This window comes from Mangifera indica, chromosome 10 (genome assembly GCF_011075055.1).
Source record: "Mangifera indica cultivar Alphonso chromosome 10, CATAS_Mindica_2.1, whole genome shotgun sequence".
Classification (NCBI taxonomy): Eukaryota; Viridiplantae; Streptophyta; class Magnoliopsida; order Sapindales; family Anacardiaceae; genus Mangifera; species Mangifera indica.
In genome coordinates, this window is record NC_058146.1 from 1,776,600 (window position 1) to 1,804,485 (window position 27,886).

Genomic DNA, 27,886 nt, shown 5'->3' on the forward strand with positions numbered 1-27,886 from the left:
AAAATAAAAAATATTAACACCGACTGGCACAACAAAAATACACAAAACACTGTTCACTTCATACTTTCACCTTCTCTTTTCTGCTGCTTCTACACTACCCGACGACTGTCCGAGCTGGCAAGATTCCCTCCTTGTACTCTTTCTTTCCCCTTTTCTCCTCCGTTTTCTCGAGAAACAAACACCATACCCTTCTCATGTTTTCTTCTTTTTCTCTTTCTTTCCTCTCTTTTCTCTGAATTTTCTTTCTTTCTTCTTTCTTCTGCCTTGCTCATGTTTTCTTCTTCTTGGCCTTATTGTTTGGTGTTGATGTAATAGGTTTTTTTTTTTGATAAGAGCGTTCAAATGGGTTGTACGAATTCGAAGCTCGACGATCTGCCCGCGGTGGCTTTGTGTCGAGAGCGTTGTGGGTTTCTAGATGAGGCGATACGGCAGCGTTTTCTGTTGGCGGAAACGCATGTTCAGTATGTTCACTCGTTGAAACAGATGGGTTATTCTTTGCATCGTTTTATCAATCAAGATGGTGGTGGTGGTGGCCGTGGTGGAGATTCCCCGCAGCTGAATTTGCCTCCGGGGAAGAAAGGTGGAGATGCTGTTGGAATTACCGTTAGGGAAACATTGTTGTCTTCGGCTAAAGGTGGAGTGGCCCATCATTCTCGCTCTAATTCTGGGGATGGTCACATTAAGTTTCATTCGGATCCGGATGATGACGATGACGAGGCGAGTTCGATTGCGGGTTCGGGTCACTCTTCGCCTTTACATGATGACCATGAACTTGATCATCATGATGGGTTTGGGCATGTGGATTATGGGAATTCTTATCCTATAATGATAAATCCAGATCACGGAATCCTAGGCGGATTTTCACAAGGTGGATTTACACAGATGAATTATATGAAAAATCAGCCAAGACCATCAATTGTTTATGAACAAAAGCCATATAGTTCAGAGGCTATTCAGCATCATTATGTTGGTGAATCTTCTTCCGCATCAACTTCATATAATCCTCCTTATTCTTATTTGTATTCCGATAATTTTAGTTATAGTGATTACCCACCGAATTATGGTTATGGTGGTCCGGGTCCTGTTGCTACTGGTGGTTATAATGTTTTAGCACCGCAGAGGGCGGAGGCTGCGGCTTCGTCTTCGTCTTCAAAACCTCCTCCTTCCCCGCCACGGTCTTCGCCATGGGATTTCTTGAACTTTTTTGAGAGTTATGATAAGGACTACGCACCTTATATTGCAAGTAGAGATTCGAAGGAGCTGAGAGAAGAAGAAGGGATTCCTGATTTGGAAGAGGAGGATTATCCTCATGAGTTGAAGAAAGTACATGTGGAGGAGAAGTTTGTTGATGGTAATGGCAGCGGCAGCAGTGATGGAGGAGTTGGAGGCGGTGGTGAGGATATTGGTGGTGGTGATGTGGAGCCGTCTTTGTATCAGAGCAGGGCTAATGCGGATAATGAAGGTTTGGAGTATGAGGTGCATGTGGTGGATAAGAAAGTTGTGGATGAAGAGAGGAATGAAGAGCGTAGCACTGCAACTAGAGTTGGACCACGAGATGTTTTTGAGGTAGCAAGAGAACTTGAGGCTCAATTTGTGAGAGCCTCTGAGTGTGGGAATGAAATTGCTACGATGCTTGAGGTGGGAAAGCTTCCCTACCAGCGAAAACATGGTATGAAGATCATACCTTACTCATAATTAGTTATATCTATCATCTTTTTTTTTTTTAATTAGTGAATGACTATCATACTCTCATTTTCTTGCTTGATCTGTTTTAATTTTGTAAATGATGGACTGATTTAATGACTTCAATATCAAGTTTACGGATCTGTTCGAAGTTAGTGTTTTCTTTATTTAAGCAAAGGGATTGTATTCTTTTGAATTGGACCCAATTTAGCTGCAGTTTTAACTTTGTATTTTATGGATCTCGGTGAACCAGTTTCCAAGATGTTGCATGTTGTTACACCTTCATTGTCTGTGGTATCCTCACAACTATCTACATCTAAAAGTGTGGAATCATCATCCTCTGCGGACCAAGCTGGCCCTGCTTTCCTGGATATTGATGAAGATTTGAGGACAAGAAATCTTTCTTCGACCTTGCACAAGCTGTATCTTTGGGAGAAGAAACTCTATCGTGAAGTTAAGGTATGTTTTAACTTGTGACCTTTATGATTATGTTGCTTATTGGACTGTATTTTTTCTAAAAATCCTTCAAAATCTTCAAGCCATTGAGTTTCTACAACCATTTAATTTTACTTTATTGTTTTCTTGAAGTGCATGATTCCTAGCACATCTATTCTTGTAAAATTACAATTCTCTTAAAGTATCCTCAGTTGTATGGGATCCGTTTATTACCTTTATTGTTTTGCCATCTTGGCAGTGCTCATTCTAATCTCAGATGCAAAGATATATCATATTATGTTTTCGTGGAAATCCCGTTTTAGGAAAATATTTTCCCTCAAGATTGTGACACTGCAGTATATGGCCTTTTGGGCCTGTCGGTGGCTATTATTGTATGTTCTTATAACAATATTACTACTTCCTCTTTGATATCATTATGCGTGGCAAAGATTTTACTATGGGAGCCATCTAGATCAGCTTTTGGTGGTCCTTAGAAAGCTTATAACCTAGATGACACTGAAGCCTTTTTGTATTCCATGTTTCTAATCTTGTTAGTTTTTGCTGTGGAGCTTTCTAACAAAATGTTTCTGTGATGACTTTTTCACAGCATGAAGAAAAGATGCGAGTGATCCATGACATGAAGGTCCGTAAGCTGAAGCACTTGGATGAAAGGGGTGCTGAGGCTCACAAAGTGGATTCAACTCGAACTTTAATTAGGGGTTTGTCTGTGAAAATAGGAATGGCAATTCAGGTTGTTGACAAGATCTCTGTGACAATTAACAAGATTAGGGATGAAGAGTTGTGGCCTCAACTAAATGAATTAATTCAAAGGTATGGGATGTGTAATTTTCTTTTAGCTCTTTTTGTGCAAATTTGATGTTATCTGCTGATGTTGTGTGTATAGCATTTAGTTTCAAGTAGACTGACTTCATTTGTGACATTGATATAATATGTGTACCCCTAGTCCTAGATGCTTCATGTCTGCTTAATGTTGAGAGGATTGGGTGTTTTGGCTTATCAATGTCTTTTTATTCATCCTAGATTGTTGGATAATTAATACAGGGGAAGGCCCTGGTATTGTTGGTGTGGGAAAAGGATGGTCATTACAACTTTCAGAACCTATTGTTATACTACTGTAAACTCCAGGAATTTTAATAATTTTAGCTTATATAATGACATGATAGTGATATTGTCCTGTTTCTGTTGCAACAACAATTTATTCTTTGATAACTTCCCTGAAGTTTGGTAAATGTAATATGTGATTTATAAAATGCTCTCATGTTTCCATTAAATCTCTCTCTCTCTCTCTCTCTACACACACACACACACACACACATACACAAAAAACAAAGTTTTGGCTCTGATGCTTTTCTTGTAGCATACTAGTTAACCCACGTGAATTTTAAGTAGATAGAATAGTGGGACTGGAGAGTGTCTAGTTCTGAGCTTAAAGCTGCTGTTCTATACTTGCTGATATTTCTATCTCTCTCCTTCTATTCCTCTTGTTCTCTTTCATTCATGAGTCTGCTTACATTGTTAATTGTCAAAATTCATTCATCTGGTTGGATTTGTGTCTAATCATCAGCAATTATAAAGTATACATATTTTTCACCAAACTAGAAAATTATTATTATTTTTTTCTATTATCAATTTGAATCGACCCTGTCCTTGTTGATTTTTATGGGTTATGTTTCGTTGATGCTGGCTATTTTAGAATATATGTCTTTGTGGCTCCATTGCTCATTTTTACCCAATTTAAATTGGTTTGATGATGGTTTACTTTGAAATTCTTTACTTCAGGTTAACCAGAATGTGGAAAAGTATGTTGGAATGCCATCATAATCAGTGTCAAGCAATTAGAGAAACCAGAGGCTTAGGTCCTATTGGATCTGGTGAGAAACTTGGTGATGCTCATCTGGATGCGACATCACGGCTTGAACATGAGGTTCTTAATTGGATTTTTAGATTCTCTAGTTGGATTGGTGCACAAAAGGGTTATGTCAGAGCCTTGAATAGTTGGCTTATGAAGTGTCTTCTGTATGAACCTGAGGAAACAGCTGATGGAATAGTTCCCTTCTCGCCTGGTAGGATTGGTGCACCTCCTATTTTTGTAATTTGTAATCAGTGGTCACAGGCTTTGGACAGAATATCTGAGAAGGAGGTGATTGATTCCATGCGTGTTCTTGCTATGAGTTTGCTCCAACTTTGGGAACATGATAAACTAGAACTGCGCCAAAAGATGGGGGCGAATAGGGATTATGAGAGAAAAGTTAGGAACTTGGATAGGGAGGGGCAAAAGCTACAGAAGGAGATTCAGGCATTGGACAAGAAAATTGTTCTGGTTTCTGGGGATGGTAACAATCAATTGGGAAATACTGTATCTCAGAGTGATACTAGTATTACTAGTCTTCAGGGTAGTCTGCAAAGCATTTTTGAGGCCATGGAGAGATTCACAGCTGAATCTGTGAAGGCTTATGAAGAGCTCTTGCAGCGTATTGAAGAAGAATTACATGCTCGACAGAATGAAAGAGTTTCATAGCACTGTTAATTGAGACGGAATTATGTCATCTCTCAAGTATTGCTGATCCGGTTGCCATCTGCAGCTTGTAGTCCAATCATAATCTTATATGGAGCTCGGGATCTTTGAAGGATTTCTGATCATGGAGTTTACAGGTTAATTTAGTTTTTGCCATATCCCTCTTAACTCCGTTTGCTTTGGCACCTATATGGATTCTTTGACTGGTTTAAGACTCATCTCTTCAGTAGACGAATGTATGATGATGATAAATATCAGCACTCAGCGTAGCTCTGAAACATACTGGTGGCATGAATTTTGGAAGGATTGAGTCCCCCATGTTTAGAAGATATGTGCTGATTGAGCACTCATAGATCTGATTCATTTGGAGTCGATCAATGCATATGCAGGTGAAAAGGGGGATGAACCTGCTAATTTGAAACCAAATGAAGTCACTTCCATCTTAGAGAACTAAACACTGTTGCCGATGCTGGACAACAAGAGGGGCATTGTCAGCCATCTGCTGTATATCCAAGTGTTGTACTGATAGCCATTGATGCCTGAAAATAACCCATTGAGGTTCTCCACCCGTGTGCAGTGTAATTGATGCCCCTGCAAATTATCACAGCTGAGGTGAATGCATCCCGGCCAAACAATCCAAGTGAGCAAATCTCAGTTTTGTATTAAGATAAGTTGGAATTTAGGCTTATGGAAGTTACGGAGGTCATGTAAATCCTTATAAATCAAATATTGTAGAATAAGATAAATTCTTTCTTTCTTTTAAATATTGATTTATATTGTACAGTACAGAAGACCTTGAACACCAATCTAGCTGAAACCAACCCGTGTTTCTGTTTACAATGTAAACGTTGATTCTAGCAATTCTGGTTTTATGGGTAACTTCTGCCGTATCAGAACAAAATTCCACAAGATTAATCATATTATTGATGATGACACACTTGACACAAAGTTTGAAACAGCCCGTTTAACAAAGTCCAACTGCGGAATTATTAATAAATTGAACGACCCTTCGACGGCTAAAACAAGTTGTCTATATAAAAATATTGTACATGGAATGGATGAACGTCATGGCAACATTAAACTAATAGATTTGAGACAGTTGCGGGAGTCCCTGTTTCAGAAATTGCAGAAAATCTTGGAAAAAAATATTTATGTAAATGTAATATCTTTGATCAAATAGTTTGTTTTCTGATAAGATATTATTTATTTTAGATATATATTATAGTTTTAATTATCATTATGGTTTTATTTATAGGTTTGATCTTCTGTCATAAGATTATTTACTTTGAATATACATTATGTTTTTATTTATAGGTTTTACAACCAAAAGTATATCTTAATAGTTTAAGGAGTTTATTAGTAATTTAACCAGTTTCATCTTAATATCTTCTGGTGATATGAGATGCATATATATGTCAAACATATCTTTTGTGTTATGTCAATATGAGATTTACTTTAGGATCACTCATCTTATGAAACTCAGTGTCCTTTTTGAGATTTGTCCTACCATCATTTAAGAGAACATGCGAAGTGACTTTAATACCATATATAACATCCTTATTGCAAGACACTTATGCGAATCTTACATCAGTAAAGTACGAAAGAGATATTATACATATATGCATATCTTATATCGTTTGAAGATATTAAAATAAAATTAATTAAATAACTTGTGAACTTTTTAAGTTGTTAATACGCGTTTTGAGTTACAAAGGTAAAACTAAAACTATGATAAACTATCCGCCTAAAATGGATAATATTGGACCAGAAATGTTAGTGTAAATCCCTCTAATATATAATCTAGGTAGAGGTACGGTGGCGGCTTGCTGGAAAAACATAACATGGTGAATATAGAATTGATTGTGATCCATTGGATTGAGTTAAAACTAGTGATTTTATGCCTTTGAAAGCAGCTGGACCACCTTCCTTCTGATTCTGCCCCCAAAACTTATTCAGTGATTCATTTAAAATGGTTTCAAATCTCATGCACTGTTTTGAAGAAGAAAAAAAGCAAGAAAATCTGAAGGTGTCAATTCCAAAGATTCCGTCTTCCCTGTGAATTTCATCACTAAAATTACGGCATTGGGAACGCTTTTCATCCCCAATTGTTTTGTTTTTTTCAGAAACATATGAAAGCGTTGCAAACTGCCAAAAGGGTTGTGGAAAAAAAAGTGGCATATAATATTATTCATCTGATCAAGAATAAAAAGTAAATAAATTGGAAGAAAATTTTTTGCCTTGAAATAATAATTAGTTGAATGCATTACAAATGTGGAATTAATGGATCATCAGTTTTACATTCACACACTATATAGTTGTTCCTGTTCCTGGAATATTTTCACAAGAGTTTGTTGAATCTTGGGGGATTATTCTAATTCATAGAATAAAAATCTTTTAAGCAGAATGATTCCTGTTCAGACTCCATGCTTTATTTTCTGCTAATGTTCGTTGTTTCACCTCCCTTGTCGCTATTCCAAATCGCACTGCATCTTGCATCTGTTCTCCTATGCTTGTAGGTTGCAGGTCTTACTCCTTTGACACCATCCCACCACTTCCATTTGCAAAATCATTTCCTGACATTTCTGAAATTGAGCTTTTTGCATGTCAGAGCTTTTGTAGTGGTAGAAACGAGTGTTCTCCATATTGGATATGCATGGCATTACTTCTACACTTATCGATTCAAAACCTACTAAAATTACTGACACGAAACTGATAGAATTTTGAGTTTATGCTAATAAGGTTTGCAAACAAACAATCCTTCGAACTCTTTCAAATGAACTGTTTGATGTCAATAGTTCTTATAAGGAATATAAGGAAATTTGAGACTTGATAAATCTCAAATATATTATTAAGGACTTTAGACAAAATCATGCAAATCTTGAAGGCCATTTATCTAACTGCTTATTGATCAACTTCGAGTCGGTGTGGTCCAAAAGGAAAACTGCTCAAGAGTGTATATAGAAAGAAGGTTGGCTTTCAAGGGAGAAGCTGCCATTTTTTTTAATCTTTCTTGGAAGCAAAAAGGCCTAGAACTTGATAGCTCAGTTGAATTTGCCTTCAGTCTGCTGCAATATGCACAAAATATACTAGGAAATGAGGTAGACGAGGAATCTTGTCCTAATCACAATATCAATTATCAACATGATTTCCATTTGGATCTAAAAACATTATACCAGCTACATTTTTGCATTGTCTCCTGCTTCAAAATCATGTTAGTATTTAATGTTGGTATTGTTCACTTTGGATATACAGTTATGTGCTTTGTAACCCAAAAATCGTTAACAGTTTAAAAACTCACAAACGATTACATATTTTATATTTTTCATATTTTGTCGATATGAGATTTGCTTGGTGTGTTATACTTCAAATGAATTAATACCAATCCAAATGAATATGTGAACAAGAATGGCGTTGACTTTGTCTCCTCTGCAGCAATACAAAAGAGAACAATCCAGTTTGGCTTGCCCCCTGAGGAAGTACCATTTCTGTGATACTCGTGGGGATTGTGTATAGTTAATTCATGTCGTCAGGTTTTGGAAAGGTAAATATTCTGGTGCTCATCCTTACCATCTTGGAAACTTCGTCAGTGTCCTAAATTGCTTATCTACTAACCTTTATGCTCCTGATATCTGTTCATTCATGTCCATTCATGTATATGCATTTATTCAAGTCATCTTATTCCTGCAAGATTTAACAAGGATCATGTTTGCATCCTTTCAATTTTAGCCGTTTAAATGTTGAACAAATTATACAAATTTGTCCAAGAGTTCTGGCCTTGGATCTGTTTTATTAATGTCAATTCATGTATCCAGGAAATTGTAATCGACTGAAGCTGTTCTTTTTTCTCCAAGCTGAAAAACTCAGCATGAAAACTAGTATTTCCCGGTGATAGGTGATCCTCAGGTTTAGTTTTGTGATATAATCTTATTGTGTGTAATTCAGAGATATACTTTCACCATTGTTGGATGTAATGATTCCAATTATAGAATAGACGTTTCAAAGTAAAGAACGGATGTTCTAACAGTAGAACATATATTTTAGTGTGATGAATGGATGACGGAGTTTTACTCGAATCTCCAATTTGATAGAGTGTTGCATAACCAAAGGAATGATCTTATTCCTGATTTAAACAATCATGACTTAAGAGTTTCAAAACAGATGTTCTATAAAATAGAACAACTGTTCTGTCTTGGATATAAATATGTATTGTTTATAGATGTTATTATATTTTGAAGAGAGGCTTAAGAGAGTGATTAGGATTTGATTTGCTAATAAAAATGCGTTGATTATGAGCAAAACGTGTATAAATTTATACATTATAGTCATTTACAAGAATATGCACATCAAAATTGTCATATCATCTTTGTTACAACACTAATGGTTGATAATGTTGAGCAGGGTCACTCTAGCTTTGATCAGGCGCCTTAGAAGATTTTCCATGCCTTCTTCAAGGTCTTGAATACTGGACTCTAGTTTCCCCAACACATTTACTGCATTCTCCGCACCGTTGCTGCTGCATTTTCTGGTCTTGTGGCCAAGAAGATTGTACAATTCTGCATCCACTTGCTCAAATTCATTGCATTCTGTTGCATTCTCCTCCAAGAGAAGGCGTTTGGAGTGCATCAATTTGGAAATCAGGGACCACCCGGTTGGCTTCAGATGCCCGGAAATGTATGAGAAAAGCAATTCAAACACTCTGAAGGTAACTCCTTCCACCTCTCTTAACAGGCTGATGGTGGCTGCAGTTTCATTGTCCAGGACTGTGCTTGAACTCTTTGAATATTTCAAGGACTTGCGAATCACCTTGTTTGCGTTCTTCCTCAAGCTGAAGTACTGTCCAACCTGGTTTGAAACCACGGATTCATTGGTTCTTCTTCTTCGAAGAATGGATTCAAGTTGCTGCGCGTCTTCCTTGATCTGCAACAAGGCATCCCTGGTGGTGCTGCATACATCCATGAGCTTGAGAGACTCATCAAGCAACTCATCAACCTGCCTTCCATTGCATTCTTGGGCTAAGACTTGCTGTGTGAGAGGAAGTAGGAGGAAATTGTTGACTAAATCATACAAATCCGTCAGGCCATTCACACAGTTGCTTGTTGAAGAAGAGGTAACTTCTGTGGCCCTCAACCTGCAGAGAAGCTCATCTATCTGAGAAACAAGAGGGTGCGATCTAGATGGCAAGCTGTTTGAGCGAGCATGGAAATGGGATTTGAGGTTCAAATGTGAAGGAGCCATTTCCTCAAATTTTCAGATTGATTAACAAATTTGTCTTAATTTCCCCCTCTTGCCATTCTTCAGTATATATATCCGTGAGAGGGAACATGAGGAATCCCATCTTCAGATCTCGAAATCCTGGTTTCAATCCTAACAATTTTATATGCCGATGTTTGCTCAATGTTTCCCACCACCCCAGCTTACCGCACTTGCATATCTTTATTTCAATCTCTTAAAACCACATTATTACTTGGAAGCCATTAAACTATGGAATTAAAATATTTGGTTCACGAGTGCATGAAATTGTTACATTACAGATGTTGCTGACACATGAAGGATCAGAGACGATTCCGGAAGCCATTCGTGCAGCAAATTTAATACAGAAAATGAATCCTTTTCAAAAATATCCCATTTCACAACTTGATGGAAACATGATTGAGAGAGATGTTACATATTCGGACGACTGCAAGGGCCCTCGTGCAGTTTATATTTAAAGCTATATAGCTATGTTAATATATAAGTATGTTTCCTTCCAACCAGGTTTCCCAGCTAATTACCAAAATAATTTTCGCTTATAAGATGAAAAGAGATATTCATATAGCCTGAAGATCTTATTTTTGATTGTCAAGTGGTTCATAAAAAATTCTGTGCATGAGTGTCATTCACAGGCTTAATTTCCTGTATTCTTCAGAAGCAATGTTGGCATGGATTGCAGTAAGCACCAGGACAACACACTTGTGCACTAGTTAATTGTGCAATAATTAACAACTGCAAATCATGGATCCTATCTTATCACAACTTGGGTTTGTTAATGTGACACCTCTACACAAATTCTAATCAACAGAAAATGAGATAGATGTTGCGTATGTATGTGCATTCCATATCGTTGGGATGCTAAAAGAATATTGGTTAGATTATCTGAAAACTCATAACTTGTTAAAACTTGTTTTGACTTAAAGTCCAAAAACAAAACCATAATAGATTAGTACTAAAAGAAAAATACCTTATTCGAACTCAGGAAAAACATTGAAACAGATGACCATTGTGTCATTATGCATCAGTTACATCATCGGCATTGAAATATCTCTCCTTCATGAAATAAAGAAATAAGGATTTTGATCTTACAAGATTATCCCTCACTAACTTTGATTTAATTTAAATAGCACCTCAGTGATGTATTCTGCATATGAAATGTTATTGTCTCCCTACCACCAGGTCCTCCAACTCATTCCAATTTTTTCCCCATTTCATGGTCTTGTTTCAAACCATGTTTAGCCCTGTCGTGATCTAAAATATATGCAATTTGCACGAGTGATGCTAACTGAAATCTGTGATAAGGGAAAACTCTGAGCATATTTATTTCCTTATATTACCAGCTGATTCGAATTTAACACATTTTATTCACTTGTTGAACCAATGTATTCTGGCACATGAGTTCACCCGAACTTAAAATTTGGAAGAAATGATTATAAGAATGCTGATTTGATCATATGAAACTGAAAGCCACTCAGGTGAGTGATATAGGTTTGGTTAACAAAACTTGTATTGAGCTAAAAATGAGTTAGAAATTAGTCTCTCACAACAATCAAATGTTGGAAGCTATGGTGAGTTACAAGTATGGATTCTTAACACAAATGAGGAAGAAGGAAAAAGTTAACTTCAAAGCTTTTATTTCTATATATTCACTTCATAAATCCACACACATAACAACTGATTACAAGTCTTTTTATATACCTAAACATCAGCTATTAACCATTAAAAAAACGTGCAGAACAGAATTCTAAACAGCAGATATTATTTCTGCGCAGCTGTTACTAAAATAGCTATAACTTTCTTTAGAAAACTTCAATGAACCTGAAACTTGCACCATTTAAAACTAGACTTAATAAGCTTTAAATCCATATTTGATTCACCCAAAACGGCATCCGTTTGCCTTCCCAAAACGTCCCTTACATTCACCGCACGTTTCTGCCCGCTGCTGAAGATGAGAAGTCGAGTTTAATTTTTTCTGAAAAATTCTCAACATCAAACACCACACTCTACCAAATCGAAGTAAGAGCAGAGAAGTAAAGTTGACACAATAAATTTTTACATAGTTCAGCCAAGATTTAACATAGTCTACATCTATGTGATAAAAGTCCAACTCAAAGAATCCACCAAGCAATATACTCACTGTAAATACAAGCTCATGGTCTATATTTAACCAATCATCACTTACGTCCCAAATGATATGGAATATCCATACATACCCAACATCCCTTTTTTGTTTTGTCGATGTGAGATTTTTTCAGAGATGTTACAAACAAGGTCCATGATGTCCATTTCCTATATCTTTCCAGATATTAGAAATATTATGAAGTTACTACATGTTGCATAAGTTATCCAAACACATGGAGAGCCAGCACAATTTGCGTTACTGCAATTGACTACCATGTGAGCCTCAATAATTGATGTTTTTCTATTAGTCATCTAGAGACAATTGGAATCTTGATACACCTGACGCCTATTTAATAATTCTTACCAATTGCCTTACACTAATGAATAAATGAAAACAAGTAGTATTGATCTATTTCTAAAAGTATGGCTTTCATAGGTTAAAATATTCCAAATCAAAGTAAATTTAACTTATTCAAATTTTCATTTATGTCATTTTCTTTTACTAAATCTGACAAGGTTCAATCATTTCAGCGATAGAGTTTAATCATTCATGCGGTAAACAGTGAATAAAGAAAAATAAATCAAGACTGCTATTGGTAGAATGCTAGTTTCAGCTCCAAGGAAATAGAAATCAAGTATAATACACCAATTATTTTTAGCTGTAAAAGTAAATGATCTTCAGGACGAAAAGGGAAGATTGGACATAGAGGAAAAATATTGTTTCTTCTTTTAACTGATTTAAGGACAACAAAATATATAAACATATTTGATTGATGTACAAGTATAGAACATCAAAATTTTGTAATCTAATTGTTAAGGATATTGAGAAGAGACACTCTAGTCTTGATTAAACGTATGCTCAAGGACTCGACTCCATCTTCAAGATTTTGAACACTAAACTCTAATTCTTTAAGCTGGTTTTGAATGTTATCGGATCCGCTTGCCTTGTGAACAATGATGCTAGACAATTCTGCATCTACCTTTTCAAACTCATTTATGTCAGTTTCTTTGCATGCTACCTCCTTACGCTGCATTAACTTGGAAACTAATGACCAGCTGCTTAGTTTTGATGGAGCCCTTGGCCCTGAGATAAGGGAAAACAAGGATTCAATCACATTGAAAGTGACTGCTTCAACCTCTGTTAACATGACACTTGTCTCATGTTCTTCACTGATTGGAGAGGTTCTTTGGTTTATATTCTTCAAGGTCTTCTGGATAGTCTTTTTTACTGTCTTTCTGGAGGTCAGGTATTTCTTAACCTTACTTATAAGCTCAATATCATCACATCTTCTTCTGCGGAAAATTGATTGAAGTCCTTGTACAGCTTCTTTGGTTTGTACCAAGGAATCCTTAGCAATGCCACAGATATCCAATAGTCTAAGAGATCCATTCAACAACTCATCAACCCATTTCTTTTGCTCGACTTGGGCTAACGCTTGTTGAATCGATGCTAAGTGAAGCAACTTGTTGACACAATCATGCAAATCTTGAAGGCCATTTATATCATGGCTTATTGATGATGATGAAATAGAAGTAGCTTTAGAAGCCCTTAATCTGCTCAAATGTTGATCAACTTCTGAGGTGATTGGGTGTGATCTTGAAGGAAAACTACTAGAGCGGCTATGGTAAGAAGGGGTCATTTTTTATTCCTTTGGAATTGCAAACGCCTAGAAATCAATTGTGCAGTTCAATCTGCCTTTATTCCGTGACCATATGCTCTATATATATCATGAACATCAGAGACAAAAGGAATCTCTTCTGCTTTTTCAATTAGGGACATGATTTCAGATTTAGATCTTAACATTTTATTAGCCACATTTATGCAATGTCTTCCACCGGCTCCTCAACTCTTCTTTTTGTAGCTTCAAAATCACACTAGTATCTTCTCATAAGTTAAACATAAATAATTTCTTCTCTCATTGATCCGCTAACTATGCAATGCATGAATGATGTTAAGCCTGTCTCCCCTGCAATTGTACAATGGAGAGCAATCAAGTTTGGCTTGGTTTTCTGTTGGAAACATGATGATTGTGCACTGTTGCATACTTAATGTATTAATTTGTAGAGTCAGGTAACAACAATAAGCAAGCACAAGCAGGTATTGAAATTTATACACTGCAGTGATGGTTGTATCATGAGAACAGATTTAGACCTCTTGTTAGCGGTAATCTAATTAACTTGAGATAGTACACTACAGTAAACTAACACAACTTAAGTGGAATTCAAATATAAAGATGGCAAAGTACACAAACCTTGGCAGTGGTTTTTCTGCATTGGATTTGGGCTTAACGGATGATTGAAGACTTTGAATTTATCCTCCAAGAATATATTAATGATTTCAGATTTGGACCCAAGCATTATGTCAGCTACATTTATGTATTGTCTCCTAACAGCTCACCTATTTAATATCTTTTAGCTTCAAAATCATAAAAATATATTCACATCTGTTAATAATACATAAATTGTTGCTCAATGATCCGTAGGCAAGGCAATGCACCAATGGAGTTGACCATGTTTCCTCAGCAGCAATACAAGAGATGCAATCCAGTTTGGCTTGCCTTCCTATAGGAAACAGAACATCTCTGGCACTCGTGTGGGATTATATACAGTTAAATCATTTTATCAGGTTCAGGGATAGTAAAAAGATGTAGAAACTAGGCTGGAACTATTATAGTTTGCTGCACACGAGTGGTGTTGACAAAATATAAAAGGTAATAGCCAAATGTCCTCGTGTATATTTATTACAAATATAAGCAAATTGTTGTCTTGTACATTCAAAAATAGTTGTTAGAGACAGATGCACAAGTGGCTTCTAATTTAATGGCTATCCTATTCATCATCATGATGAAGCCTCCAAGCTACAAGCTGTGATACCCCTAGGCGAATCCCACATCGACAAAGCACGGGAGAGATGTTGGGTCTGTGTGTGCTCTGTCTATGGATCCCACATTGGTTAGTGGTGGGAGAATTGGATTGGTTAAATAGCCTGTGAGCTCCTTAACTGTTAAGACGCGTTTTGGGTTACAAAGCCCAATAGCAAAACCATGATGGACTGTGTGTCCAAAGTGGACAATATCTTGACAGTGGGCCGGGCTATTGGACCTGGGGTGTTACAAATGGTATCAGAGCAACTCTGCGTGTCCTCTTGAACGATGGTGGGGCAAACCTCAGCGAGGACGCTGAGTCCCGTAAGGGGGGGTGTATGTGATACCCCTAGGCGAATCCCACATCGACAAAGCACGGGAGAGATGTTGGGTCTGTGTGTGCTCTGTCTATGGATCCCACATTGGTTAGTGGTGGGAGAATTGGATTGGTTAAATAGCCTGTGAGCTCCTTAACTGTTAAGACGCGTTTTGGGTTACAAAGCCCAATAGCAAAACCATGATGGACTGTGTGTCCAAAGTGGACAATATCTTGACAGTGGGCCGGGCTATTGGACCTGGGGTGTTACAGGGGCATCCCTCTCTCTTGTATGAATTGGCTGTGTCTATGCTTCAGCAAGCAGTAATTCTTTTAATTGTGTACTAAATTACCCTTCTAGTAAAAATTACACCAAGTTATTACACAGCACAGTCTGTCATACTCAAAAACTTTGTCTGGAAGTCTTGTTTTTACCATCATTACCATATGCAATTAAAAGATTGTTTGTTGCTTAATTTCAGAGTTCAATTTTTAAGCCCTTGATACTTAAAATGAGTAAGACTACTGCATTAGGAAACTGGTTGGACAGTGATACACTTCACAAGGCCCTTGATAGTTTTGATGCATCTGTAGGGAAAAACAATCTATCAATATTCAAGGTTGTAAACATGTGAGCAAATATAAGGCCATTAATTGTAGTTCAAGATCAGGGAGCAAGTCTTCAATGTCGACTTCCTTCTCCTTTCCAGGTTGCAGAAATAATTCACTCATGGATAGCCAGCACATGTTATGTTAATCAAAAGCACATGATTAAATCTATCATTTCTCGTTAACTTGAATCATAAATATGGAGACAATTCGAGTCTTGACATCTCATATATCTATATAAGAATTGCAATGTCATAAACTAGTAATTTGAGTAATTGAGACTAGTATTTTTCTATTTCAACCTATGCTTTTAATGAGTAAATTTTTCTGAATCTTTCTTTTTTTTTTTTAAAAGTTCTGGCATTTTCGTCTTTTGGAGTATTGAGTTTTTTGATTCATCATATTTAAAAAAAAAAAAAAAAAACACCATCAAGAATTCCTTAAGGCAGAAAGTGAGTTTCATCTGCAAGCAATTAGAAAGTCTGAACAAAACATTTTGTGCTGTAAAAGTAAGTGATCTTTTGGAGGAAAAGGAAAGTAGGATCTCAAAGAGAAGATTGCTTGTGAATGTAACTGATTTTGTATTAACAAGAAAATACAAGTTGTTTCTTTAATGTAAAGTATCAAGTATCAAAATTTTTTAATTTAATTGTTGACAATGTTAAGAAATGAGACTCTTGTTTTGATCAAACGCCTCATCAAGGACTCAAGTCTATCTTCAAGGTCTTGAATGTTGGACTCCAATTCTTTAAACTGGTTTTGCATGTTACCAGATTTGCTTGTCTTGCGATCAATGAAGTTTGACAATTCAGCATCCACCTTTTCAAACTCATTTGTGTTTGTTTCTGCGTATACTACTTTCATTGGCTGCATTAGCTTGAAAACTACTGACCAGTTGCTTAGTTTTGATGAAGCCTTTGGCCCTGAGATAAGGGACAACAAGGATTCAATGACATTGAAAGTGATTAAGTCAACCTCTTTTAGTATGCTAGTCGTGGCCTTTGACTTGTATTCCTCAGAGATTGGAGAGGAGCTCTGACGATTAAGGCCTTTCAAATTCTTCAAAGCTTTCTGGATTGTCTTTTTCACTGTCTTCCTAGAGTTCAAGTATTTCTTAACCTCACTTGCAAGTTCAACATCATCATTTCTTCTTCTCCGAAAAATTGATTGAAGTCCTTGAACAGATTCCTTAGTTTGCAACAAGGCATCCTTAGCAATGCTGCAGATATCCAAAAGCCTAAGAGATCCATTCAATAGCTCATCAACTGACTGCTTTTGAGTCTGGAACAACTGAAGCAACGGATCAACACAATAATGCAAATCTTGAAGGCCAAATATCTGATGGCTTATTGATGATGTTGGTGTGGAAGTTGATAGTGAAGCCCTTAACCTGCACAAATGCTGTTCAGCTTCTGAAATGATCAGGTGTAGTCTTGAAGGAAGGCTGTTAGAGCGAGGGTAGTAAGACATCTTTCTTTCTTTTAGAATTGAGGAGGCCTAGAAATGAATTGTTGAGTTCAATTTGCCTTTATTCTGTGACCATAGCTCAATATATATTTTGAGATAAAAGGCATCTCTTCAACATATTCAATTAGGAACATGATTTCAGATTTGGATCTAAACATTATATCAGTTACATTCACATATTGTCTCCCAACAGCTCCCCTCCCCAAATCAATATCTTTTAGCTTAGTTATAGTAGTAGCTTTGCTTCAGTTGACAATACATCAATGATAGCTGATTGATCCATAAACGATGCAATGCATGGATGGAGTCCTCAGAAACAATACAAACTGGCAATCCAGATTGGCTTGCTTCCCTAGTGGAAATAATTCATTAATTATGCTCTTGTGGGCTTATATATAATTAACTCATGTCATCTGTTAACAGAATTTTATATACATGTCGGATGCTAGGCTAGAAATTTGATTATCTGCTTCTGCCACATACTAATGTTGTTGACACCAGAATTAATAGTTCCTCATTTAAATTAACAAACTGAGAAAAAAATTTTATGTGTCTCATTATTAAATTGATTTTCTATTCATCATAAACATACATTTCTGTCATGTGCATGTCAGGAAAACAATTTTGTTTGTTTATTTTTGCTTCTGTTAAGAAAGTAAAAATTATGCTTGTAAATATCATTCATTTAGCATATTCTGCATTTTTCCTATTCTGATTTTCCTTTGTTCCTATTGTAAGCATAGCAGGTTGTGACTTACAGGGGACCACGATACACTTCCTGAGGCTCCTAAATGTTCTTGATGCATGTAATCGCAAATTTATTTATATGAACCAAGTTGTAATAAATTATTTAATCAAATATTCCAGGTCCTCTACTGATTGCTGTTCAAGGAGAAGCAGGGTTTATGTTGTCTGAATTGTCATGTCTTTTCTTGATGCTAGAAATAATGCCATTTCAATCACTTGTTAAAGACAACTAGAATCTTGGCAACTCTGTAATCTTTTAAAATGTTGAATACACTAAAATTTTCAAACCTACAGCTTTATGGGGTTAAAATTTTCTGAAGAAAAGTTAAATCTAACTTATTTAGCCAATTTACTGTGTTTATTTATTTTTTACATCTTAAAAAGTTTGATCAATTCCGATACGGGTTTATTCTTTCGTTAGAAGAAAATTAAGGCTTGCTTCAGGTGGATTGCTAGTTTCATCTCCAAGGGAATAGAAAATCGAACATATTATACGAAATATAATTTTTCTTTCAACAGAAGTATATGATGTGGAGACAAAGAGAGAACTGGAAGATGGGATATCTTAATTGATTTTGTATTGAGAAGAATATACAAGTGTATATCATTGATGTACAAGTATAAAGTATCAAAATTTTGTAATCTAATTATTGATGATGTTGAGAAGAGAGACTCTAGTTTTGATCAAACGTCTTGTTAAATTCTCGAGTCCTTTCTCAAGATCTTGAGCATTTAACTCCAATTCTTTAAGTTGGCTTTGAATGTTATCAGATTTACTCATCTTGTGAGAAACAATGCTAGATAATTCAACATCCACCTTTTCAAACTCGGTCATGTATGTTTCTTCACATGCTACCTTCTTTGGCTGCATTAGTTTGGAAACTACACTTAGCTTTGATGAAGCTCTTGGCACTGAGATAAGGAACAACAATGATTCAATGACCTTGAAAGTGACTTCTTCAACCTCTCTTAACATGCTAATCATGACCTTCGTCTCATGTTCATCAGGATTTGGAGAGGATCTTTGGCTTTTCATGGCTTTCAAATTCTTCAAGGCCTTTTGGATGGTCTTTTTCTCTGCTTTCCTGGAGGTCAAGAATTTCTTAACCTCACTTGTAAGTTCAATATCATCGGCCTTTCTTCTGCGGAAAATGGATTGAAGTCCTTGAACAGACTCTTTTGTTTGCAACAAGGCATCCTTAGCAATGCTGCAAATATCCAGGAGTCTAAGAGATCCATTCAACAACCCATCAACTGATTGCTTTAGTTGGTGAGCGAGGGATAACTGAAGAAACTTATCAACACAATCATGCAAATCCAGAAGGGTATAGATCTGATTGCTGATTGACGATGATGATGTGGAGGTAAATTCAGAAGCATTTAATCTGCTCAAATGCTGATCAACTTCAGAAGTGATTGGGTGGTGTCTAGAAGGAAAACTGTTAGACCGAGTATGATCAGAAGCTGCCATTTTTCCTTTGCTTGGAATCGGAAAGTCCAAGAAATGAATTGTTCAGTACAATCTGGCTTCCTCCTGTGGCCATATGCTCAATATATATTATGAGATAAAGGAGACAAGAGGAATCTCTTTCATTTATTCAATTAGAAACATGATTTCAGATTTAGATCTAAACATTATATCACATACATGTCTGTAATGTCTGCCACCTGCTTCCCAACTGCATATATCTTTTGTTTCAAAATCATAATATTTTCTTTGCTCAATGATCCATAGGTTAATGCACGGATGGAGTTGACCATGTCTCCACATCAACACCACAAGAGAAGCAATACTGTTTGGCTTGCCTCCCTCCAGGAAATACAATCTTTCTGACCCTTGTGTGGGCTTAAGTCTATCCAGAACTACATCTATTACAATTTGCTGCACACGGTGGCGACACCTGAAAAATGTAATAGCATTTTATTCTCAAAAATACCTGAGTCAGGCACATTTTTAATGTGAGTAAGACACATTTTTAATAGCCGATTCCACTTCAAACCCACTTTTCACCTTGAAAACAAATTTCTGTCTGTTACTATTTATTAATTTCTGAATTTGCTGACTCGCTTTTAATTGCATTAAAATGCTGCCAAAACAATTGAAAGGGGATTTAGCGAAGCAGCATAAATCGTCCAAGACAAAACTTTCAGTAAAAGAACAAAACCAGAGCAAAAATGTGAAGAAGTAGGTACTTTTCCATCTTTATATATATTTGAATTCCATTCAAGTTTATTTTACTTCAATGAATATTTATCTTTTTTCTGCTGAAATTTTATTAAAATTTTGCTTATAATGTAGCTTAATGTTAATGCAGTGTTTTGCTCTACCATTGTTAATGTAGCTTATATTACCTGCTTGTCTAGTCGTCTTGCATGTATATTGTTACCTTGATGACATAAATTATATACAAAGTACGCATGAGAGAGCAACCATCATATTTCCTGCAGGAAACCAAGCCAACCTGGATTGCTTTCCGTTGTTCAGTTGCAGGGGAGACAGGCTCAACACCATTCCTGCATTGCATTGTTTGCGGATCAACAAGTGAAGAAATTATTTAATTTTAACTCATGAGAAGATACTAGTGTCATTTGAAGCTACAAATAGAAGAGTTAGGGAGCTGGTGGGAGACATTGCATAAATGTGGCTAATAAAATGTTCAGATCCAAATCTGAAATCATGTCCCTCATTGAATAAGCACAAGAGATTCCTTTTGTCTCTGGTATTCATTATATATATATAGAGCATATGGTGAGGAAAAGAAGGCAGATTGAACTGAACAATCGATTTCTAGGCGTTTCCAATTCCATAGGACGAAAAAATGGCCCCTTCTTACCATACTCGCTCTAGTAGTTTTCCTTGAAGACCACATCCAATCACCTCAGAAGTTGATAAACATTTGAGCAGATTAAGGGCTTCTAAAGCTAATTCTACGTCATCATCATTGATAAGCCATGAGATAAATGGCCTTCAAGATTTGCATGATTGTGTCGACAAGTTGCTTGAGTTAGTATCAATTCAACAAGCTTTAGCTCAAGATGAGCAGAAGAAATGGATTAATGAGTCATTGAATGGATCTCTTAGACTGTTGGATATGTGTGGCATTGCTAAGGATTCCTTGGTACAAACCAAAGAAGCTGTGCCAGGACTTCAATCAATTTTCCGCAGAAGAAGATGTTGTGATACTGAGCTTACAAGTGAGGTTAAGAAATACTTGACCTCCAGGAAGACAGTAAAAAAAACCATCCAAAAGACCTTGAAGAATTTGAACCAAAGATCCTCTCTAATCAGTGAGGAACATGAGACAGACGACATGTTAAGAGAGGTTGAAGCAGTCACTTTCAATGTGATTGAATCCTTGTTGTCCCTTATCTCAGGGCCAAGGGCTCCTTCAAAGATAAGCAGCTGGTCAGTTTCTAAGCTAATGCAGCCAAAGAAGGTAGCACGCAAAGAAACTGACATAAATGAGTTTGAAAAGGTGGATGCTGAATTGTCTAGGATCGTTGCTCACAAGACAATCAAATTCAATAACATTCAGAGCCGGCTTAAAGAATTAAAGTCAAACATTGAAGATCTAGAGAAAGAAGTTAAGTCCGTAAACAGACGTTTGATAAAAACTAAAGTCAATCTTCTTAACATCCTAAAGAATTAGGTTACAAAATTTTGATACCCTATACTTGTACATCAATCAAATATGTTTGTATATCCTATTGTTATTAAATCAATTAAAAGAAGAAACAATTTTTTTCCTCTATATCCCATCTTGCCTTTTTTTTCCCTGAAGATCATTTACTTATACAACTAAAAATGATTGGATAATTTTACTTGGTTACTATTTCCTTGGAGATGAAACTAGCATTCTACCAATAACAGTTATGGTTTTTTTTCTTCTTTATTCACTGTTTATTTCATGAATGAGTAAACTTGATTACTGAAATGAATTAACCTTGTCAGATTAAGTAAAGAAAATTAACAAATGAAAATTTGAATGAGTTAAATTTACTTGATTTAGAATATTTTAACCTATGAAAGCCATATCAATACTACTTGTTTTTCAATCATTCAGTAGTTTAAGAAAATCGGTGAGAAATTATTAAATAGGCATCAGATGTGTCAAGATTCCAATTGTCTCTAAATGGCTGATAGAAAAACACCAATTATTGAGGTTCACATGGAGGTCAATTGCAGTAACATAAATTTTGCTGGCTGTCCATGTGTTTGGGTAATATATCTGATGTCTGGAAAGATACAGGAAATGGACATCATGGACCTTGCTCATCCTTGAACATCAATCAGTAGGTAATTTATTGTTCCTGGGCTCAATAGTCACAGAGCTAAAAAAGTAATGATATTTAAACTTGTTTTTGAAGATTTAAACATGATCGTGTTGACGAGCATGAACATCTGAAGGGATAAGAGGCATTATCTTATAAATAAGTATGGCTTCAATGTAAATGATGTGTAGCAGACAATTCACATTAGGACCCACATTAAAAATCTGTCTCACTCGGTTAATTGGCCATTACATTTTTTCTGGCATCGCCACCACTCGTGTGCACCAAATTGTAGTAGTTGTAGTTCTGGATGTGCTTAAGACCACATGAGAGTCAGAAAGATTGTATATCCTGGAGGGAGGCAAGCTAAACTGTATTGCTTCTCTTTTGTTGTTGATGTGGAGACATGGTCAACTCCATCCGTGCATTAACTTATGGATCATTGAGCCAAAATTAATCTATTACCAAATCATGTGAAGATAATATTATGATTTGAAACAGAAGAAATATGAAGTTGGGAAGCAGGTGGGAGACATTACATAAATGTATGTGATGTAATGTTTGGATCCAAATCTGAAATCATGTTTCTAGTTGAATAATTGAAAGAGATTCCAACTGTCTCCTTTATCTCATAATATATATTGAGCATATGGCCACAGGACGAAGCCAAATTGAGCAGCACAATTCATTTCTAGGCCTCTTCAAATTCCAAACAAATAAAAAAATGGCCGCTTCTTACCATACTCGCTCTAACAGTTTACCTTCTAGACATCACCCCATCACTTGTGAAGTTGATCAGCATTTGAGCAGATTAATTGCTTCTGAATTTACCTCCATGTCATCATCATCAATCATCAATCAGATCTATAGCCTTCAAGAGTTGCATGATTGCGTTGATAAGTTGCTTCAGTTATCCCTGGCTCGCCAACTAAAGCAATCTGTTGATGAGTTGCTGAATGGATCTCTTAGACTCTTGGATATCTGCAGCATTGCTAAGGATGCCTTGTTGCAAACAAAAGAGTCTGTTCAAGGACTTCAATCCATTTTCCGCAGAAGAAGGACTGATGATATTGAACTTACAAGTGAGGTTACAAAATTCTTGACCTCCAGGAAAGCTCTGAAAAAGACCATCCAAAAGGCCTTGAAGAATTTGAAAGGCATTAAAAGCCAAAAATCCTCTCCAATCTCTGATGAACATGAGACGAAGGCCACGATTAGCATGTTAAGAGAGGTTGAAGCAGTCACTTTCAAGGTCATTGAGTCATTGTTGTCCCTTATTTCAGGGCCAAGGGCTTCATCAAAGCTAAGTATCATTTCCAAGCTAATGCAGCCAAAGAAGGTAGCATGTGAAGAAACAGACATAACCGAGTTTCAAAAGGTGGATGCTGAATTGTCTAGTATCGTTTCTTACAAGACAAGTAAATCTGATAACATTCAAAATCAACTTAAAAAGTTGGAGTTAAACGTTCAAGATCTTAAGGAAAGACTTGAGTCTTTGACTAGACATTTAATTAATACAAGAGTATCTCTTCTCAATATCATCAATAATTAGATTACAAAATTTTGATACTCTATACTTGTACATCAATGATATACACTTGTATATTCTTCTCAATACAAAATTTTGTTTAAATATGTCATCTTCCAGCTCTCTCTGTCTCATTATCATATATTTCCACAGAAAGAAAAAATTATATTTTGTATATTCTATTCACTTGGACAAGAAACTAGCCACCATAAGCAGTCCTTAATTTTCATTTCATGAAAGAATAAACCCATATCTGAAATTATCAAACTTTTTAAGATGTAAAAAATATATATACACAGTGAATTGGCTTAATAAGTTAAATGTTACTTTTCTTCAGAAAATTTTAACCTAAAAAAATTGTAGGTTTGAAAATAGATAATCGATTTAATAGAGGCTCAATCATTAGTACATTCAATTTTTTTAAGGTATCAGAGTTGTCAAGATTCCAATTGTCTCTAACATGTGATTGAAAGAACATTATTTCTAGCATCAACAAAAGGCATGACTACTCAGACAAATAAACCCTGCTTATCCTGGAACAGCAATCAGTAGAGCACCCGGAATATTTGATTGAATAATTTATTACAACTTTGGTTCATATAATTATATTTGCAAATATATGCTTCAAGAACATTTAAGAGCCTTAGGAAGTGGATCACGGTCTCCTGTAAGTCACAACCTGCTATGCTTACAGTAGGAACAATCCTGAAAATATGGGCCAGATGATCTGTAAAAATTTCGAAGGGTAAAGAAAAAGGAAAATCAGAATGGGAAAAATACAGAATATGCTAAATGAATGATATTTACAATGATATTTATTACTTTCTTTACGAAAACAAAAATAAACAGACAAATTTGCTTTCCGGAAATGTACATGAAAGAAATGTGCTAAAATCAATGTATTGCATACGTTCATGATGACTAGCTAAGTAATTATTAATGAGACACTTCAAAAAGTTTGTCTCATTCTGTTATTTTAAATGTACGAGTAAACTATTAATTCTGGTGTCAACAGCATTAGTGTGCAGCAAATTGTATAAAATTCTATTAACTGATGACATGAGTTGATTATATAAAAGCCCGCATGAGCATAAGAAATAAGTTATTTCAACAAGGGAAGCAAGCCAATCTGGATTGCCTGCTTATATTGTTTCTGAGGAGACAGGGTCAACTCCATCCATGAATTGCATTGTTTTCGGATCAACCAGCTATTATTGCTGTATTATTAACTGATGTGAAGCTACCACTACGAATTTTAAGCTAAAAATTATTGATTTGGGGAGGGGAGCTGTTGGGAGACAATATATAAATGTAATTGATATAATGTTTAGATCCAAATTTGAAATCATGTTCCTAATTGAATATGTGGAAGAGATTCCTTTTGTCTCCTTTTATCTCACAACAGAGTTCTCCAATCTCTGAGCAATACGAGACAAAGGCTACGACTAACATGCTAAGAGAGGTTGACTCAGTCACTTCTGATGTCATTGAATCTTTGTTGTCTCTTATCTTAGGGCCAAAGTCTTCATCAAAACTGAGCAGCTGGCTCGCGGTTTCCAATCTAATGCAGCCAAAGAAGGTAGCATGTCAAGAAACAAACATAAATGAGTTTGAAAAGGTGGATGCTGAATTGTCAAATATCATTACTGACAAGACAAGCAAATTTGGCAACATGCAAAACCAGCTTCAAGAATTGGAGGGCAACGTTCAAAATCTCGAAGATGCACTCAAGTCTTTGATGAGACGTTTGATCAAAACTAAAGTCTCTCCTCTTAATATTATCAACAATTAGTTTTAAAAAAAATTGATACTCAATAGTTGTATGTTAAAGAAATATACTTGTATTTTCTTGTAAATACAAAATCACTTAGATTCACAAACAAACTGTTTTTTGATATCCTATCTTACTTTTCCTTATGAAGATCACTTACTTTTATGGCACAAAATGTTTGTTCAGATTTTCTATTTGCTAGCAGATGAAACTCACATTCTGCCTTAAGCAATTCTTGATGGTGTTTTCTTTTAATATGATGAATTAAAAACTCAATAGCCCAAAAGACGAAATTGCGAGAATACAAAAAAGGTAAAATAATTTTAATTAAAATTTAAGTGCTCCTGAAAATTTTGCTCGGTAAAACCATAGGTTAAAATAGAGAAATAACAAACTCAGAGACTGGAATTACTAGTTTATGCCATTGCAATTCTTAAATACGTATCTGACATTTCATGATTCCTGTTGTCTCCTCATATATGATACAGGTTAATGAGAAATGATAGATTTAATCACACTTTTTTAATTAATATAACATGTGATGGCTACCCATGTGTTGAGATCAATTACTTCTGCAACCTGGAATGGCAAGGGAAGTCGACATCGCGAACTTGCTCCCTGATCTTGAACAACGATTGGTGGCCTTATATCTGCTTACACATTTACGACCTTGAACATCATTTGATTTGTTGTTTTTGCCTATAGATGCATCAAAAATATCAAGGGCCCTGTGAAAGGAATCACAGTCCAACCAATTTTCTAATGTTACAGTCTTACTCATTTAAGTATCAAGGACTTAAAAATTTAACTCATGAAATTATGCAATAAACAACCTGCTAATTGCATATGGTGATGATGGTAAAAGCAAGATTTCCAGAACAAAGATTTTGAGTATGAAAGACAGTGCTGTGTCATAACTTGGTGTAGTTTTACTAGAAGGGTAATTTAGCAGACAGTTAAAAGAATTACAGCTGGCTGAAGCACATGCACAACCAAATCATACCAGAGAGGGGGATGCCCCCAGCTTGTAGCGTGGAGGCTTCAACATAATGATGAATTGAAAAAAAATTACATTAGTAGGCTCTTTGACTGTTACCTTTTCTTCTGCTGTCAACACCACTCGTGTGCAGCAAACAATAATAGTTGTTGCCTCGTGTCTGCATCTTTTTACAATCCCCATACCTGATAAAATGATTTAACTGTATACAATCCCACAAAGGTGCCAGAGATGTTCTATTTCCTATAGGGAGGCAAGCCAAACTGGATTGCATCTCTTGTATTGCAGCTGAGGAAACATGGTCAACTCTATTCGTGCATTGCATTGCCTACGGATCATTGAGCAACAATTTATGTATTATTAACCGCTGTGAAGATACTTCCATGATTTTGAATCTAAAAGATATTAAATAGGTGAGCTATTAGGAGACAATACATAAATAAGAGGAAAAGATTCCCCTTGTCTCGATTATCTTATAAATATATATCGGGCATATGGTCCCAGAATGAAGTAAATTGAACGACAGAATTCATTTCTAGACCTTCTCAATTCCAAAAGAAAGGGAAAAAATGGCTGCTTCTTACCACAACAGTTTTCCAGCAAAAATATCAATATAACGCTTGAATTTATAAATTTTAATGAATTGAGGTGATATTTATTCTAAAAAATTTTCCATTAAGCCCAAACCCCATTCAGAAAAATCACAGGCAAAGTTACTGTACTTTGCCATTTTTATATTTGAATTCTATTTGAGTTGTGTGGTGCTATCTCAAATTAATTAGATTACTTCATCTATTCTCATGCTACCACTATAGTGTATAAATTTCAATGCCTGCTTATACTTGCTGATTCTTAGTACCTGATTCTACAAATTTATACATTAAGTATGCACCAGTGCACAACCATCATGTTTCCTACAGGAAACCAAGCCAAACTGGATTGCTCTCCATTGTACAGTTGCAGGGGAGACAGGCTCAACATCATTCATGCATCGTATAGTTTGCGGATCAATGAGAGAAGAAATTATTTATTTTTGACTCCTGAGAAGATACTAGTGTGGTCTTGAAGCTATGAAAAGAAGAGTCAGGGAGCTGGTGGGAGACATTGCTTAAATGTAGCTAATATAATGTTCAGATCCAAATCTGAAATCATGTTCCTAATTGAATAAGCACAAGAGATTCCTTTTGTCTCTCGTATTCATTATATATATAGAGCATATGGTTAGGAAATGAAGGCAAATTGAACTGAACAATCTATTTCTGGGCATTTGCAATTCCTAAGGAAGAAAAA

At 35.9% G+C, this 27,886-nt stretch overlaps 7 protein-coding genes across 7 annotated transcripts; 3 read left to right on the forward strand and 4 right to left on the reverse strand.

The window, feature by feature from the left end:
- On the forward strand, positions 1 to 5,418 carry LOC123227640 (protein ROLLING AND ERECT LEAF 2-like). Its single transcript, XM_044652729.1, has 4 exons — positions 1 to 1,669; positions 1,937 to 2,142; positions 2,726 to 2,949; positions 3,919 to 5,418. Exons 1-4 carry the CDS (start codon positions 343 to 345, stop codon positions 4,655 to 4,657), a joined length of 2,496 nt encoding a protein of 831 aa, XP_044508664.1. The 5' UTR covers positions 1 to 342; the 3' UTR covers positions 4,658 to 5,418.
- Positions 5,419 to 9,028: 3,610 nt separating this feature from the next.
- On the reverse strand, positions 9,029 to 9,889 carry LOC123227771. Its single transcript, XM_044652893.1, has one exon. It carries the CDS (start codon positions 9,887 to 9,889, stop codon positions 9,029 to 9,031), a length of 861 nt encoding a protein of 286 aa, XP_044508828.1.
- A 2,942-nt stretch (positions 9,890 to 12,831) lies between these two features.
- LOC123227772 lies at positions 12,832 to 13,665 on the reverse strand. Its single transcript, XM_044652894.1, has one exon. It carries the CDS (start codon positions 13,663 to 13,665, stop codon positions 12,832 to 12,834), a length of 834 nt encoding a protein of 277 aa, XP_044508829.1.
- A 2,794-nt stretch (positions 13,666 to 16,459) lies between these two features.
- LOC123227773 lies at positions 16,460 to 17,284 on the reverse strand. The gene has a single exon (XM_044652896.1). It carries the CDS (start codon positions 17,282 to 17,284, stop codon positions 16,460 to 16,462), a length of 825 nt encoding a protein of 274 aa, XP_044508831.1.
- A 1,387-nt stretch (positions 17,285 to 18,671) lies between these two features.
- Positions 18,672 to 19,499, reverse strand: LOC123227774. Its single transcript, XM_044652897.1, has one exon. It carries the CDS (start codon positions 19,497 to 19,499, stop codon positions 18,672 to 18,674), a length of 828 nt encoding a protein of 275 aa, XP_044508832.1.
- Positions 19,500 to 20,112: 613 nt separating this feature from the next.
- LOC123227775 lies at positions 20,113 to 21,678 on the forward strand. Its single transcript, XM_044652898.1, has 2 exons — positions 20,113 to 20,213; positions 20,934 to 21,678. Exons 1-2 carry the CDS (start codon positions 20,113 to 20,115, stop codon positions 21,676 to 21,678), a joined length of 846 nt encoding a protein of 281 aa, XP_044508833.1.
- A 1,346-nt stretch (positions 21,679 to 23,024) lies between these two features.
- LOC123227776 lies at positions 23,025 to 23,852 on the forward strand. Its single transcript, XM_044652899.1, has one exon. It carries the CDS (start codon positions 23,025 to 23,027, stop codon positions 23,850 to 23,852), a length of 828 nt encoding a protein of 275 aa, XP_044508834.1.
- Positions 23,853 to 27,886: the final 4,034 nt, after the last annotated feature.